This window comes from Triticum aestivum, chromosome 1D, assembly GCF_018294505.1.
Source record: "Triticum aestivum cultivar Chinese Spring chromosome 1D, IWGSC CS RefSeq v2.1, whole genome shotgun sequence".
Lineage (NCBI taxonomy): Eukaryota > Viridiplantae > Streptophyta > Magnoliopsida > Poales > Poaceae > Triticum > Triticum aestivum.
In genome coordinates this window covers 226,760,394-226,776,044 of record NC_057796.1, presented here as the reverse complement: position 1 = coordinate 226,776,044, position 15,651 = coordinate 226,760,394, and the positions used below count along the sequence as shown (strand labels likewise).

General features: G+C 44.9%; 1 protein-coding gene across 1 annotated transcript; it reads left to right on the top strand.

Moving 5' to 3' along the window:
• The first annotated feature begins 3,403 nt into the window (after window positions 1–3,403).
• LOC123167719 (proline-rich protein HaeIII subfamily 1-like) lies at window positions 3,404–5,692 on the top strand. Its single transcript, XM_044585581.1, has 2 exons — window positions 3,404–3,627; window positions 4,543–5,692. The coding sequence occupies exons 1-2, from the start codon at window positions 3,466–3,468 to the stop codon at window positions 5,506–5,508; spliced, it is 1,128 nt and encodes a 375-aa protein (XP_044441516.1). The 5' UTR covers window positions 3,404–3,465; the 3' UTR covers window positions 5,509–5,692.
• Window positions 5,693–15,651: the final 9,959 nt, after the last annotated feature.

Sequence of the window (15,651 nt, the reverse complement as noted above, 5' to 3'; positions counted from 1 at the left end):
TATTATGTTTCCGGTTAATACAATTCTAGCATGAATAATAAACATTTATCATGATATAAGGAAATATATAATACTTTATTATTGCCTCTAGGGCATATTTCCTTCAACAAGGTGTGAAATTGAGTAAGACTCAAAGCCCGACTACGGCAGAAGATAGAAAGAGAATGAAAGTCATTCCCTATGCCTCAGCCATAGGTTCTATAAAGTATGCCATGCTGTGTACCAGATCTATTGTATACCCTACACTGATTTTGGCAAGGGAGTACAATAGTTATCTAGGAGTAGATCAGTGGACAGCGGTCAAAATTATCCTTAGTGGAATAAGGATATGTTTCTCGATTATGGAGGTGACAAAAAGGTTCGTCGTAAAGGGTTACGTCGATGCAAGTTTTGACACTAATCCAGATGACTCTAAGTCTCAATCTGGATACATATTGAAAGTGGGAGCAATTAGCTATAGTAGCTCCGTGCAGAGCATTGTTGACATAGAAATTTGCAAAATACATACGAATCTGAATGTGATAGACCCGTTGACTAAACTTATCTCACAAGCAAAACATGATCACACCATAGTACTCTTTGGGTGTTAATCACATAGCAATGTGAACTAGATTATTGACTCTAGTAAACCCTTTGGGTGTTGGTCACATGATGATGTGAACTATGGGTGTTAATCACATGGTGATGTGAACTATTGGTGTTAAATCACATGGCGATGTGAACTAGATTATTGACTCTAGTGCAAGTGGGAGACTGAAGGAAATATGCCCTAGAGGCAATAATAAAGTTATTATTTATTTCCTTATTCTCATGATAAATGTTTATTATTCATGCTAGAATTGTATTAACCGGAAACGTAATACATGTGTGAATACATAGACAAACAGAGTGTCACTAGTATGCCTCTACTTGACTAGCTCGTTGATCAAAGATGGTTATGTTTCCTAGTCATAGACATGAGTTGTCATTTGATTAACGGGATCACATCATTAGGAGAATGATGTGATTGACTTGACCCATTCCGTTAGCTTAGCACTTGATCGTTTAGTATGTTGCTATTGCTTTCTTCATGACTTATACATGTTCCTCTGACTATGAGATCATGCAACTCCCGTTTACCGGAGGAACACTTTGTGTGCTACCAAATGTCACAACGTAATTGGGTGATTATAAAGGTGCTCTACAGGTGTCTCTGAAAGGTACTTGTTGGGTTGGCGTATTTCGAGATTAGGATTTGTCACTCCGATTGTCGGAGAGGTATCTCTGGGCCCTCTCGGTAATGCACATCACTATAAGCCTTGCAAGCATTGTGACTAATGAGTTAGTTGCGAGATGATGTATTACGGAACGAGTAAAGAGACTTGCCGGTAACGAGATTGAACTAGGTATTGAGATACCGACGATCGAATCTCGGGCAAGTAACATACCGATGACAAAGGGAACAACGTATGTTGTTATGCGGTTTGACCGATAAAGATCTTCGTAGAATTTGTGGGAGCCAATATGAGCATCCAGGTTCCGCTATTTGTTATTGACCGGAGACGTGTCTCGGTCATGTCTACATAGTTCTCGAACCCGTAGGGTCCGCACGCTTAATGTTTCGATGATAGTTATATTATGAGTTTATATGTTTTGATGTACCGAAGGTTGTTCGGAGTCCCGGATGTGATCACGAACATGACGAGGAGTCTCGAAATGGTCGAGACATGAAGATTGATATATTGAAAGCCTATATTTGGATATCGGAAGTGTTTCGGGTGAAATCGGGATTTTACCGGAGTACCGGAGGGGTTACCGGAACCCCCCGGGGGTTAATGGGCCATAGTGGGCCTTAGTGGAGAAGAGGAGAGGCGGCCAGGGCAAGGGCCGCGCCCCCTCCCCCTAGTCCGAATAGGACAAGGAGAGGGGGGCGGCCCCCCTTTCCTTCTTCTCCTCCACCTCTTTCCCCCTCTTCTCCTAATCCAACAAGGAAAAGGGAGGGAGTCCTCCTGGCGCGCCCCCTCCTGGCCGGCCGCACCTCCCCCTTGCTCCTTTATATACGGGGGCAGGGGGCACCCTAGAGAAAAAACAATTGATCATTGATCTTTTAGCCGTGTGCGGTGCCCCCTCCACCATAATTCACCTCGATAATATCGTAGCAGTGCTTAGGCGAAGCCCTGCGTCGGTAGAACATCATCATTGTCACCACGCCGTCGTGCTGACGAAACTCTCCCTCAACACTCGGCTGGATCGGAGTTCGAGGGACGTCATCGGGCTGAACGTGTGCTGAACTCGGAGGTGCCGTGCGTTCGGTACTTGATCGGTCGGATCGTTAAGACGTACGACTACATCAACCGCGTTGTGCTAACGCTTCCGCTTTCGGTCTACGAGGGTACGTAGACTACACTCTCCCCTCTTGTTGCTATGCATCACCATGATCTTGCGTGTGCGTAGGAAAATTTTGAAATTACTACGTTCGTCAACAAAAACGATGGGGTACGTGCTGTTTTCGTTCGGCTCATTTTGATAGCTCATTCTTTGGTTCAATTGCGGTAGCTCATGTCGAACATCATCATGGGTGTAGGAAGATGGATGCTCATTTTGGTTTTGGGAAGGCGAATACATTGATTTATTGATAGGAAGAAACTTAATAGACGTTGACGCACTCCTTAGAAGAATCGAAGGCAATGATGCGGCTGCATGTGCAACTAGAGGGGAAGCAACGTCTACTTCTTTCAAAACAAAGATGAAGAAATAAGAATGCGAAATCAAGAATCCACAGATCAACAACGAATGCATGAAGAAGATATTAGTCCAACTAATGGGAGGGGTTATGGAAGTTGGAAATCTTCTAAAATGCATACTTGTGGTTCTTGTTTTTTTTTCTATTCTAGCAAAGTTTTGGTGATGTCTTATGTATCCAATGTTGTTGAAAAAGCAAAGAAATGCATTATGTTGGATCAAATTAAGGTGCAAATTTAGGTTTTCCAGGCCAGGAGGAGTTGCGCCAAATCAGACCCCGCAAAGCCGGCTCGTAAAAGAGCATATTCCGCTAATATCCATTTTTACGGGTCCGTTATGCGGGGTCTGCATCTGCGGCCGTCCGCGCCGGCCCGCGAGGCCGATTTTCCGTGAACTGCAAACGCGTTTTGTGGGCCGGCCGGATGCGGGGTCTGCTAGAGATGCTCTTAACATGAAACGTTGCATTAGGAGTCGGTTTTACAATAAATAGATATATGAGATTTCTCTAGGTCTTTTCCCCCCTCTAATTAGAAACAACATCATGTGGGAGACAGTGGCAAAAATATCTTTTAGCCGAACACACATAACGTGTGATGTGAACCAACGCTAGAAATCATTATATCCCCTCTCCTCCCTCTCCTCTTCAAAGTCATAGCTCCCACTAATTAACCACATTGTCTGTGTTCACGCTCTCACTACTTCACATCCTGAAAAAAACAACTACTCCGCATCCGCTCTGAGTCCATGAAATACTCCGATCCTGCAATGCCGATCCATGCGGCCATCAAGGTGGAAGAGGAAGACGAGGAGGGGGTTGCCATTGCCACCTTTGGTACAGCAGGCCAGGTGCCCGGCGGCCAACAGGACTGCATGGCCATCTTCAGGAACCCCGCTCCTCCCCCACAGGTTAGCAGTGCGATATTGTTTTATTTGAAATTTAAAATTTAGTGCTATATCTTTTTCAACATGTTGCTCCACATCGATATGGATTTGCATCTCGATTGTATTCTTCTCAACATGGTATTACTCCTAAGTTTTAAATTTGATTCGTTTCCTCCTCGCGCGAGCAGTTAGTTTTCATGTGTGTTTACGGCATCTCGTATATGGTATGAAAACTATGGATTAGCTTAACATGACAGTGCTAGTTGGTACAGTATTCGCGCCTCTTCCATAGCTAGAAGGTACTTCAAGGATGTTGAGAGGATTCTTTTTGCTTACATTCTAGTATTTGATTTTTGGCTTATTATTCAGACTTGTTCATACGTTATGTATGGACCTTGGTCGTTGCTTTATCTTTGAAAACCTGTTTCGAAGAGATGCTTTATTTCAGTTTGGGATTTTATCAATTATTGGAAGTATGGTTTTTAACTTCTTATTCATTCATGGCTAGAAACCATAATAATTTACACCCATAATGAATGTCATTGCATCGGATTTTAGTCACAGATGTTGATGCCAAATCCACCGGGCTAGCTGTAGAAGAACTGTATAACTAGGATACACGTTTTTGACACTAGTACCAAAAAACGTCTTACATCATATGGGACGGAGGGAGTACTTGCCTGCAGCATATATCACAATCTCTAGCTGGGACAGATAAGAAATCCACCAAGTGCGTGGAGAAACTCAACCTATCATGTTTTCCGGATTCAGTTGATCCATAAGCTCGTACTAATTAATCATCTGCACCTGTTCGTATGTTTCATTATTTGTGAGTGGTTTATTTAGAGAAAAAATGTCTCTACAATTTGCTCTGCAATTTTGTTCTGTCAAGATTTCTATTATTGTTGGCCTCAGGTATTTTGTTTCCTCTTCATTCAGGTGCAGCCGCCGCGGCCACCTCCACCTGCACCTGCACAATGCCAGTGGAACAAGAGGCTGGCTACCGGACCGCCTCCAGGCTTCCCCGGTGTTTGCCAGCCGCCACAGAAGAGACACCAGTCTGGGGCGCAGCCACCGCACAGGCAGCATCAGGCGCTGCCACAACAGAGGCAGTATCAGGCGCCGCCGTCGCAGGCGCAGCAAGGGCAGAGGCAGTATCAGGCGCCACCGGCGCAGGCGCAGCAGGCGCAGAGGCAGTATCAGGCGCGGCCACCGCAGACGCAGCAGTACCAGGCGGCGCCGCCGCAGGCACAACCACCGCAGAAGCAATACCCGCCACCACAGCCTAGGCGGCAGCAGGCGGCGCAAGGGCAGCCACTGCAACAGCAATACCAGGCGCAGCCGCGGCAGACGCAGTACCCGCCGGCGCCGGCGCAAGCGCAACCACCGCAGAAGCAGCACCGGCCGGCCCCAACGCAAGCGCAACCACCGCAGATGCAGTACCAGCAGCCGGAGCCTGATCAAGCGCAACCCCCGCAGATGCAGTACCAGCCGGCACCGACCCAAGCGCAGCCACCGGGGATGCAGTACCAGCCGGCGCCGTTGCCGAGCGCGCGGCAGCACGCTCCCACACCGGCCGCACCTGCCGCTCACCACGCCCCGTCCAGCAGCAGGCCCCGACTTCACCCGAGGGCCGCGGCCAGACCGGCGTCCGCGTTCAAGAAGCCCTCCGTCGTGTGCGCCGTGTGCGACGTGCGGTGCATGACGGCGGTTCACCTCAAGCAGCACGAGAAGGGGAGGAAGCATCGGAACAAGGTGGGCTGCGCCGCCGGGGAGATGAACCTGTGGTGCGACGTCTGCTCCGTGACCCTCTTAACCAAGCTCAACGTCAAGGAGCACTACTCCGGCAAGCCGCATCTCCAGCGGGCCTCACGCTCCAGTGCCAAGGGCCACCGAGCAACCTGACATTGTCCATGCCACGTTCCTTCATGACAGTTTCACCAGGGCTTTTTTTTTAGAATTTTCATTCATGACTTGACGATACTATTATCCAGACTCCAGTGGTATCTGCAACTTTGAACTTGTGTTTTTTGAATACCAGTATATTATAATTGTAATGCAGCACACTAGTGACAGACTGACAACTAAATTTGCTACGTACTACTTGAATTCTGTAATGGATTATGTATATTGTGTGTGCGACTCTGTTTTATTCGGGTTTTTTCATGTTAATTTCACTGAGCTGATAGAACTTTAATTTAGCAACTTGAAATTATGAATGGTTTGATGTGGCAGCTCTCTAATGCCAAACTTAGTCCTTGTTTCACTTTATTAGGCATCGACAGTGAAAATATGAGACTCGTGTAGTCGCAACCTCTTGCAGATCCACCACCACCTTCACCTTTTCACGTCGTTGACACCGGATCATCATTGTGATGAGTGCCATGCGCACAAGCACGACACAAGGGTCGAGGGACACCCCCTTTTAGAGTTCGGCCAGGGGCTAAACACTCAGATCGACTTCTAGCTCATAGTGAAGAAAATGCGATGACACCGTGGTCTTTTACCCAGCCTCAGGCCACCGCGAGGTGTAATATCCTACGTCCTGCTGTCTGTATTAACCAAGTGCATGATTACAATGACGAACTAGGATCCTTCTCTTCAAGGAGTTCCAGGAGGAAGATGAGGTGCTGCTTCTTGTTGCCGGGAGCAGGTTAAACCCTAGCTTTATGGTGTGTGAGAGTGTGAAGAGTCTGAACCCCTTGCTACATGGTTGTGGATCTCCTTTTATACATGCAAGGGATTACCACAATGACTAGTACAATGATATACCTATCGTATTAAAAGTGGTTATATGTGTCGCCTTGAGCCTTGCCATGAGGGCTAGGTGTCTGTCTTGTCAAACTGCATACTGGTGCAACCCTTTTTACCATGACACGTAGGAGAAGAGGTGTCACACGCCTGGTAAAAGGGGTCACCCTGGTCTTTGATACAACTCCAACGTTTTTATAATTTTTTATTGTTTCAGGCTATTGTACTATCAATTTTGAATACTTTATATGTTCTAGCATGCAATTTTATATTATTTTTTGAGAACTAACCTATTAACCTAGTGCCTGGTCCGAGTTGTTGTTTTATGCTTGTTTTTGGTTTTTCAGAAATTCAGTACCAAACGTAGTCCAAACGCTATAAAACTTTTTGATGATTTTTTTTCTGGACAAAAGAGACCTTAGAAGCTTCGGGAGGAGACCAGATGGCAAACGAGGAGACGACAAGGCAACAGGGTGCGTCCTGGGGGTAGGAGCGCCCTGTTACCTTGTGGGCTCCACGTGGCTCCGTCTGACCTAATTCCACTTCTATAAATTCTCAAATATTGGGAAACCCCCATAGGCACACCCTGTCGGCGTTCTGGGAACGGGGTCCCCAGACTTGCCTGCCTGCGGCCCGCGGCGTGGCTCCACCCGCGGCCCTGTACGACCCATTTTCATAAGTAAACACTCAAGACCCTCGCGTGCGGCCAAGCCTCGCGAGGCGGACGACACAAGACCTCCTCGGGGGCAGCCTCACTAGGCTGGCCCGCGAGGGGCAGAGAGATCAAGGCAAGGGGCACCTCGCGAGGTTCCTGTGACACAAGCCATGACGACCATGACCAGGCGGGCGCCAGGCGGGCGCCTGCGGGCGAAGCGTACTCGTTTCCTCTTTGGTGCTAAAGAAGCAGGCGCATGCGAGGAGTCCCGAGGCATCAGGCAAAGGTTTCCATATCAGCGCAACAAGACCAAGACCAGCAGGACGGCAGGACGGAGGTCACCATGGAGCCCAGGACGGCATCACCACCAGAGCCTTTGGCAGGCGAAGACTACTTTTGTCAGGATAGCCTGTACTAGTTGTCCCCCTTCAAACTTGGCCGTTGTGGGATCCCTTCCCGCTCAATATTTGGGAAGAGGACCAGGGCCTCTATAAATAGGACTAGCCACCACCATAGCCGGGGGGAAAAAGAGGGAGAGAGGGATTCAGATCATTCTCCTCACCACACTAGCTCATCGAGCACAAGAACACCTCTCCTCAGGAGGCTGTTCTTCCCTTGTACCTGTTCAGCCTCAGTCCAAGAGGCAATCCACCACACCACACTGGAGTAGGGTATTACACCATATCGGTGGCCCGAACCAGTATAAACTCTTGTGTCCCTTGCTCTTCGGGTTCGTCGAGCTAGGCCGTGAGATCGTTGAGCGTGCGAGCTAAAGAGAGAGAGAGAGATCTTCGTGCGCACCCCAGTGTTCGAACCTTAAGGGTTTTGCCGGAACCCGTGATCCGACATTTGGCGCGCCAGGTAGGGGTGCGCTGAAGCTTTCCTCCCGTTGATCCGCGCTTCACCACTCCACCAAGTTCATGGCCGACGCTCGTCGGGCCCGCTCTAAGCGCCGGGCCGCCAACGCCGCCCGCATCGCTCAGGCGGCTCCTGTTGGTGGGCCTCCCCGCCATTCTCCGTCACCCGCCGCCAACGCCGCCATCGGCCCGGCTGGAAATGAGTAGCAAGCGTCCTTGCTGCACCCCTCTGTGCGGCGGGACGGCCGCACCGCCACCCCGTCGCTAACTCCGGCCGGCTCGTCGTCTCACGCCCGTCGCGCGCCCACGGATGCGCAGGCCGCACTGCTCATGGCACGTGAGCTCCTGCGCTACCGCCCGGTCGACGACCTCTACGAGGACTGGTTGGACCGCACCGCCGAGCTCGTCAGCGCCGTTGGGGGCTCTCCCGCACCGTCCTCTCGCTGCCTCACCCACCGCCAGCTGCGGACGACGCAGCTCACGGAGCGCCTCCGCCGCCTCCTCACCAAGATGGCGCCCTGGCGCCAAGACGCGCGCCCCCCAGGCACGACCCGCCGCGCCGGGCACCAGCGCGAGAAGAAGGAAGCTGCCAAGAAGTTCCCCGACCGCAAGAAAACGCTCCATCGCTCCCAGCACCGCCACGTCAGGATCGCTTGCCGCGGCAGGGCCACACGCCATGCTACCTCTTGAGCACTGCGTTGGTTTTCCCTTGAAGAGGAAAGGGTGATGCAGCAAAGTAGCGTAAGTATTTCCCTCAGTTTTTTTAGAACCAAGGTATCAATCCAGTAGGAGTCCACGCACGAGTCCCTCGCACCTACACAAACAAATAAATCCTCGCAACCAACGCAATAAAGAGGTTGTCAATCCCTTCACGGTCACTTACGGGAGTGAGATCTGATAGATATGATAAGATAATATTTTTGGTATTTTTATGATAAAGATGCAAAGTAAAATAAAAGGCAATAAAAATAGCTAAGTGTTGTAAGATTAATATGATGGAAAATAGACCCGGGGGCCATAGGTTTCACTAGTGGCTTCTCTCAAGAGCATAAGTATTATGGTGGGTGAACAAATTACTGTTGAGCAATTGATAGAATTGAGCATGGTTATGAGAATATCTAGGTATGATCATGTATATAGGCATCAGTCCGAGACAAATAGACCGACTCCTGCCTGCATCTACTACTATTACTCCACACATCGACCGCTATCCAGCATGCATCTAGAGTATTAAGTTCATAAGAACAGAGTAACGCTTTAAGTAAGATGACATGATGTAGAGGGATAAACTCATGCAATATGATATAAACCCCATCTTGTTATCCTCGATGGCAACGATACAATAAGTGCCTTGCTGCCCCTACTGTCACTGGGAAAGGACACCGCAAGATTGAACCCAAAGCTAAGCACTTCTCCCATTGCAAGAAAGATCAATCTAGTAGGCCACACCAAACTGATAATTCGAAGAGACTTGCAAAGATAACCAATCATACATAAAAGAATTCAGAGAAGATTCAAATATTGTTCATAGATAAACTTGATCATAAACCCACAATTCATCGGTCTCAACAAACACACCGCAAAAGAAGATTACATCGAATAGATCTCCACAAGAGAGGGGGAGAACATTGTATTGAGATCCAAAAAGAGAGAAGAAGCCATCTAGCTAATAACTATGGACCCGAAGGTCTGAGTAAACTACTCACACATCATCGGAGAGGCTATGGTGTTGATGTAGAAGCCCTCCGTGATCGATGCCCCCTCCGGCGGAGCTCCGAAAAAGGCCCCAAGATGGGATCTCACGGGTACAGAAGGTTGCGGCGGTGGAATTAGGTTTTTGGCTCCGTATCTGGTAGTTTGGGGGTACGTAGGTATATATAGGAGGAAGAAGTACGTCGGTGGAGCAACGTGGGGCCCACGAGGGTGGAGGGCGCGCCCAGGGGGGTAGGCGCGCCCCCTACCTCGTGCCCTCCTCGTTGATTTCTTGACGTCCACTCCAAGTTCTCTGGATCACGTTCGTTCCGAAAATCACGTTCCCGAAGGTTTCATTCCGTTTGGACTCCGTTTGATATTCTTTTTCTGCGAAACTCTGAAATAGGCAAAAAACAGCAATTCTGGGTTGGGCCTCCGGTTAATAGGTTAGTCCCAAAATTAATATAAAAGTGTATAATAAAGCCCAATAATGTCCAAAACAGAATATAATATAGCATGGAACAATCAAAAATTATAGATACGTTGGAGACGTATCAAGCATCCCCAAGCTTAATTCCTGCTCGTCCTCGAGTAGGTAAATGATAAAAACAGAATTTTTGATGTGGAATGCTACTTGGCATAATTTCAATGTAATTCTCCTAATTGTGGTATGAATATTCAGATCCGAAAGATTCAAGATAAAGGTTTAATATTGACATAAAAGTAATAATACTTTAAGCATAGTAACTAAGCAATTATGTCCTCTCAAAATAACATGGTCAAAGAAAGTTCATCCCTACAAAATCATATAGTTTAGTCATGCTCCATTTCCGTCACACAAGAATGCTCTCATCATGCATAACCCCGATGACAAGCCAAGCAATTGTTTCATACTTTAGTAATGTCAAACTTTTTCAACCTTCACGCAATACATGAGCGTGAGCCATGGATATAGCACTATGGGTGGAATATAATATAATGATGGGGGTTATGTGGAGAAGACAAAAAAGGAGAAAGTCTCACATCAACGCGGCTAATCAATGAGCTATGGAGATGCTCATCGATTGATGTTAATGCAAGGAGTATGGATTGCCATGCAACGGATGCACTAGAGCTATAAATGCATGAAAGCTCAACAAAAGAAACCAAGTGGGTGTGCATCCAACTTGCTGGCTCACGAAGACCTAGGGCATTTGAGGAAGCCCATTGTTGGAATATACAAGCCAAGTTCTATAAAGAAAAATTCCCACTAGTATATGAAAGTGACAAAACAAGAGACTTTCTATCATGAAGATCATGGTGCTACTTTGAAGCATAAGTGTGGGAAAAAGGGATAGTAGCATTGTCCCTTTTTATTTTCTTTTTTGGGCCTTTTTTGGCCTTTCTCTCTTTTTTTATTGGGACAATGCTCTATGAACGATGATCATCACACTTCTATTTATTTACAACTCAATGATTACAACTCGATACTTGAACAAAGTATGACTCTATATGAATGCCTCCGGCGGTATATCGGGATAGCAATGAATCAAGAGTGACATGTATGAAAAATTATGAACGGTGGCTTTGCCACAAATACGATGTCAACTACATGATCATGCAAAGCAATATGACAATGATGAGCGTGTCATAATAAACGGAATGGTGGAAAGTTGCATGGCAATATATCTCGGAATGGCTATGGAAATGCCATAATAGGTAGGTATGGTGGCTTTTTTGAGAAATATATAAGGAGGTTTATGTGTGAAAGAGCGTATCATATCACGGGGTTTGGATGCACCGGCGAAGTTTTCACCAACTCTCAATGTGAGAAAGGGCAATGCACGGTACCGAAGAGGCTAGCAATGATGGAAGGGTAAGAGTGCGTATAATCCATGGACTCAACATTAGTCATAAAGAACTCACATACTTATTGCAAAAATCTACAAGTCATCAAAAACCAAGCACTACGCGCATGCTCCTAGGGGGATAGATTGGTAAGAAACGACCATCGCTCGTCCCTGACCGCCACTCATAAGGAGGACAATCAAAGAACTACCTCCATATCTCAAAACAATCATCAAGCATCAAACTTCTCTTAGTATTCATCACACTCATAAGAAAGTTTTTTACTAGTCTTGAATACCTAGCATATTAGGATTAATTTCCCAATTTAAGCAAATTACCATGCTGTTTAAGACTCTCAAAATAATATAAGTGAAGCATGAGAGAATAATAGTTTCTATAAAACAAAACCACCACCGTGCTCTAAAAGATATAAGTGAAGCACTAGAGCAAAAACTATATAGCCCAAAAGATATAAGTGAAGCACATAGAGTATTCTAATAAATTCCGAATCATGTGTGTCTCTCTCAAAAGGTGTGTACAGCAAAGATGATTGTGGTAAACTAAAAAGCAAAGACTCAAATCATACAAGACGCTCCAAGCAAAACACATATCATGTGGTGAATAAAAATATAGCTCCAAGTAAAGTACCGATGGAAGTAGACGAAAGAGGGGATGCCTTCCGGGGCATCCCCAAGCTTTGTCTTTTTGGTGTCCTTAGATTATATTGGGGTGCCATGGGAATCCCCAAGCTTAGGCTCTTGCCACTCCTTGTTCCATAATCCATCAAATCTTTTACCCAAAACTTGAAAACTTCACAACACAAAACTTAACAGAAAATCTCGTGAGCTCCGTTAGCGAAAGAAAACAAAACACCACTTCAAGGTACTGTAATGAAATCATTATTTATTTACATTGGTGTTAAACCTACTTTATTCCAACTTCTCTATGGTTTATAAACAATTTTACTAGCCATAGATTCATCAAAATAAGCAAACAACACACGAAAAACAGAATCTGTCAAAAACATAACAGTCTGTAGTAATCTGTAACTAACGCAAACTTATGGAAATCCAAAAATTCAGCCAAAATAGGAAGACCTAGACAATTTGTTTATTGATCAGCAGCAATTGGAATCAATATTTTATCACGTTCTGGTGATTTTTAACAATTATTTTCATGAACAGAAAGTTTCTGCAATTTCCAACAAGATCAAATAACTATCATCCAAGAAGATCCTATAGGTTAAACTTGGCACAAACACTAATTAATACATAAAAAGAAATCTAACAATAGGCTAGATCAAATATTTATTCCTAACCAGAAGCAAAAAGCAAAAAACTAAAAATAAAATTGGGCTGCCTCCCAACAAGCGCTATCGTTTGACGCCCCTAGCTAGGCATAAGATTTCAACGATGCTCACATGAAAGACAAGAATTGAAGCACAAAGAGAGCATCATGAAACATGTGACAAACACATCTAAGTCTAACATACTTCCTATGCATAGTCATCTTATAGGCAAACAAATTATCATAGCAACCAAAAACTAGCATATGCAAGGAAGTGGAAAGAAACAATAGCAATCTCACCATAATGAGGGGTAATTTATTATCATGAAAATTTCTACAACCATATTTTCCTCTCTCATAATAATTACATGTGGGATCATAAGCAAATTCAACAAAATAGCTATCACAATAAATATTTTCAACACGATCCACATGCATGCAAAGTTGACATTCTTCCAAAATAGTGGGATTAACATTAACTAAAGTCATGACCTCTCCAAACCCACTTTTATCAAAAATACCATAAGATTGAACATTCTCCAAATATGTGGGATCTAAAGTTGACACTCTTCCAAACCCACTTTCAATATTATTGTAAAAATTATTATCAATCTCATATTCATCATGGGGCTTAAATAAATTTTCAAGATCATAAGAAAAATCACCCCAATCATGATCACTACAACAAGTAGTAGACATAGCAAACTTAGCATCCCCAAGCTTAGGGTTTTGCATATCATTAACACAATTGACATTAAGAAAATTTATAGTAAAATTATTGCAATCATGCTTTTCATCGAAGGAACTACCAAGTATGGGTGCATTAGCAACGATCTCATTTTTAACATAAGGAACTATTGCTTCGTCTTCATAGATATTGGCATCATGGCCACAAGAATAGCAAGCATCATGTTCATCAAGGGATATTTCAACCAAATCATCGGAATCATCATTATCTATAGATTCATGCATATCATTATTTTCTTCCAAAGCAACGGTCATTCTTTCAATAAATTCTTGGACATAGACATTATGAGCAAAGTTTTCATTGCAATATTTAAGTATGACGGAATTTTCAGATTTGTTGAGAGTAAAATCATACTTTTCAATCAAAGAAGCAACTTCATGAGCACCCTTAAAAACGACAAATTCTTCAATTTGTTCGATATCATAGTAACTATAAACACCCTTTGCATAAGAAGATAAGATTTCATTATCATTGAACTCACATAGGTAGGGAAGGTGTTTTTTAGGGTTCTTAGAGCAACAAGTAAAATCACAAATTTCACAAAGATTCCAAGCATAGCATAGCAAACTATTTATATGATACCATAAGAGCTTCCCTTTTTCAGACAAACGATGACGCACAAAATGAGCATGCTCATCTAAAGATTTCCCATCAACTAGGCTAGTTGGGGTTTCAGCACGAGCGCATAAGGATCGAAGATGATCCAAGTAGAATACTTTAAGTGGATCCATATCAATAGATTTTCAGCAAGTGAAGATGCAAGCATATAGAAGGCACATGGTAACACGAGCAAACAAAAGGACGAACGGGAGAGGGGCGAATAAAACGGCAAGGGTGAAGTGGGGGAGAGGAAAACGAGAGGCAAATGACAAATAATGTAATGCGGGAGATAAGGGTTTGAGATGGGTACTTGGTATGTTGACTTTTGCATAGACTTCCGCGGCAACGGCGCCAGAAATCCTTCTTGCTACCTCTTGAGCACTGCGTTGGTTTTCCCTTGAAGAGGAAAGGGTGATGCAGCAAAGTAGCGTAAGTATTTCCCTTAGTTTTTGAGAACCAAGGTATCAATCCAGTAGGAGGCCACGCACGAGTCCCTCGCACCTACACAAACAAATAAATCCTCGCAACCAACGCAATAAAGGGGTTGTCAATCCCTTCACGGTCACTTACGGGAGTGAGATCTGATAGATATGATAAGATAATATTTTTGGTATTTTTATGATAAAGATGCAAAGTAAAATAAAAGGCAATAAAAATAGCTAAGTGTTGGAGGATTAATATGATGGAAAATTGACCTGGGGGCCATAGGTTTCACTAGGCTTCTCTCAAGAGCATAAGTATTACGGTGGGTGAACAAATTACTGTTGAGCAATTGATAGAATTGAGCATAGTAATGAGAATATCTAGGTACGATCATGTATATAGGCATCACATCCGAGACAAGTAGACCGACTCCTGCCTGCATCTACTACTATTACTCCACACATCGACTGCTATCCAGCATGCATCTAGAGTATTAAGTTCATAAGAACAGAGTAACGCTTTAAGTAAGATGACATGATGTAGAGGGATAAACTCATGCAATATGATATAAACCCCATCTTGTTATCCTCGATGGTAACAATACAATACGTGCCTTGCTGCCCCTACTGTCACTGGGAAAGGACACCGTAAGATTGAACCCAAAGCTAAGCACTTCTCCCATTGCAAGAAAGATCAATCTAGTAGGCCAAACCAAACTGATAATTCGAATGCAAAGATAACCAATCATACATAAAAGAATTCAGAGAAGATTCAAATATTGTTCAAAGATAAACTTGATCATAAACCCACAATTCATCGGTCTCAACAAACACACCGCAAAAGAAGATTACATCGAATAGATCTCCACAAGAGAGGGGGAGAACATTGTATTGAGATCCAAAAAGAGAGAAGAAGCCATCTAGCTAATAACTATGGACCCGAAGGTCTGAGTAAACTACTCACACATCATCGGAGAGGCTATGGTGTTGATGTAGAAGCCCTCCGTGATCGATGCCCCCTCCGGCGGAGCTCCGGAAAAGGCCCCAAGATGGGATCTCACGGGTATAGAAGGTTGCGGCGGTGGAATTAGGTTTTTGGCTCCGTATCTGGTAGTTTGGGGGTCGTAGGTATATATAGGAGGAAGTAGTACGTCGGTGGAGCAACGTGGGGCCCACGAGGGTGGAGGGCGCGCCTAGGGGGGTAGGCGC

What these genes read in the sequence shown, in the direction of transcription:
- LOC123167719 (XM_044585581.1), top strand. Translation starts at nt 3,466, where the DNA reads ATGAAATACTCCGATCCTGCAATGCCGATCCATGCGGCCATCAAGGTG. An exon ending in ACCCCGCTCCTCCCCCACAG is followed by an intron (nt 3,628 to 4,542) that starts GTTAGCAGTGCG and finishes CTCTTCATTCAG; the next exon opens with GTGCAGCCGCCGCGGCCACC.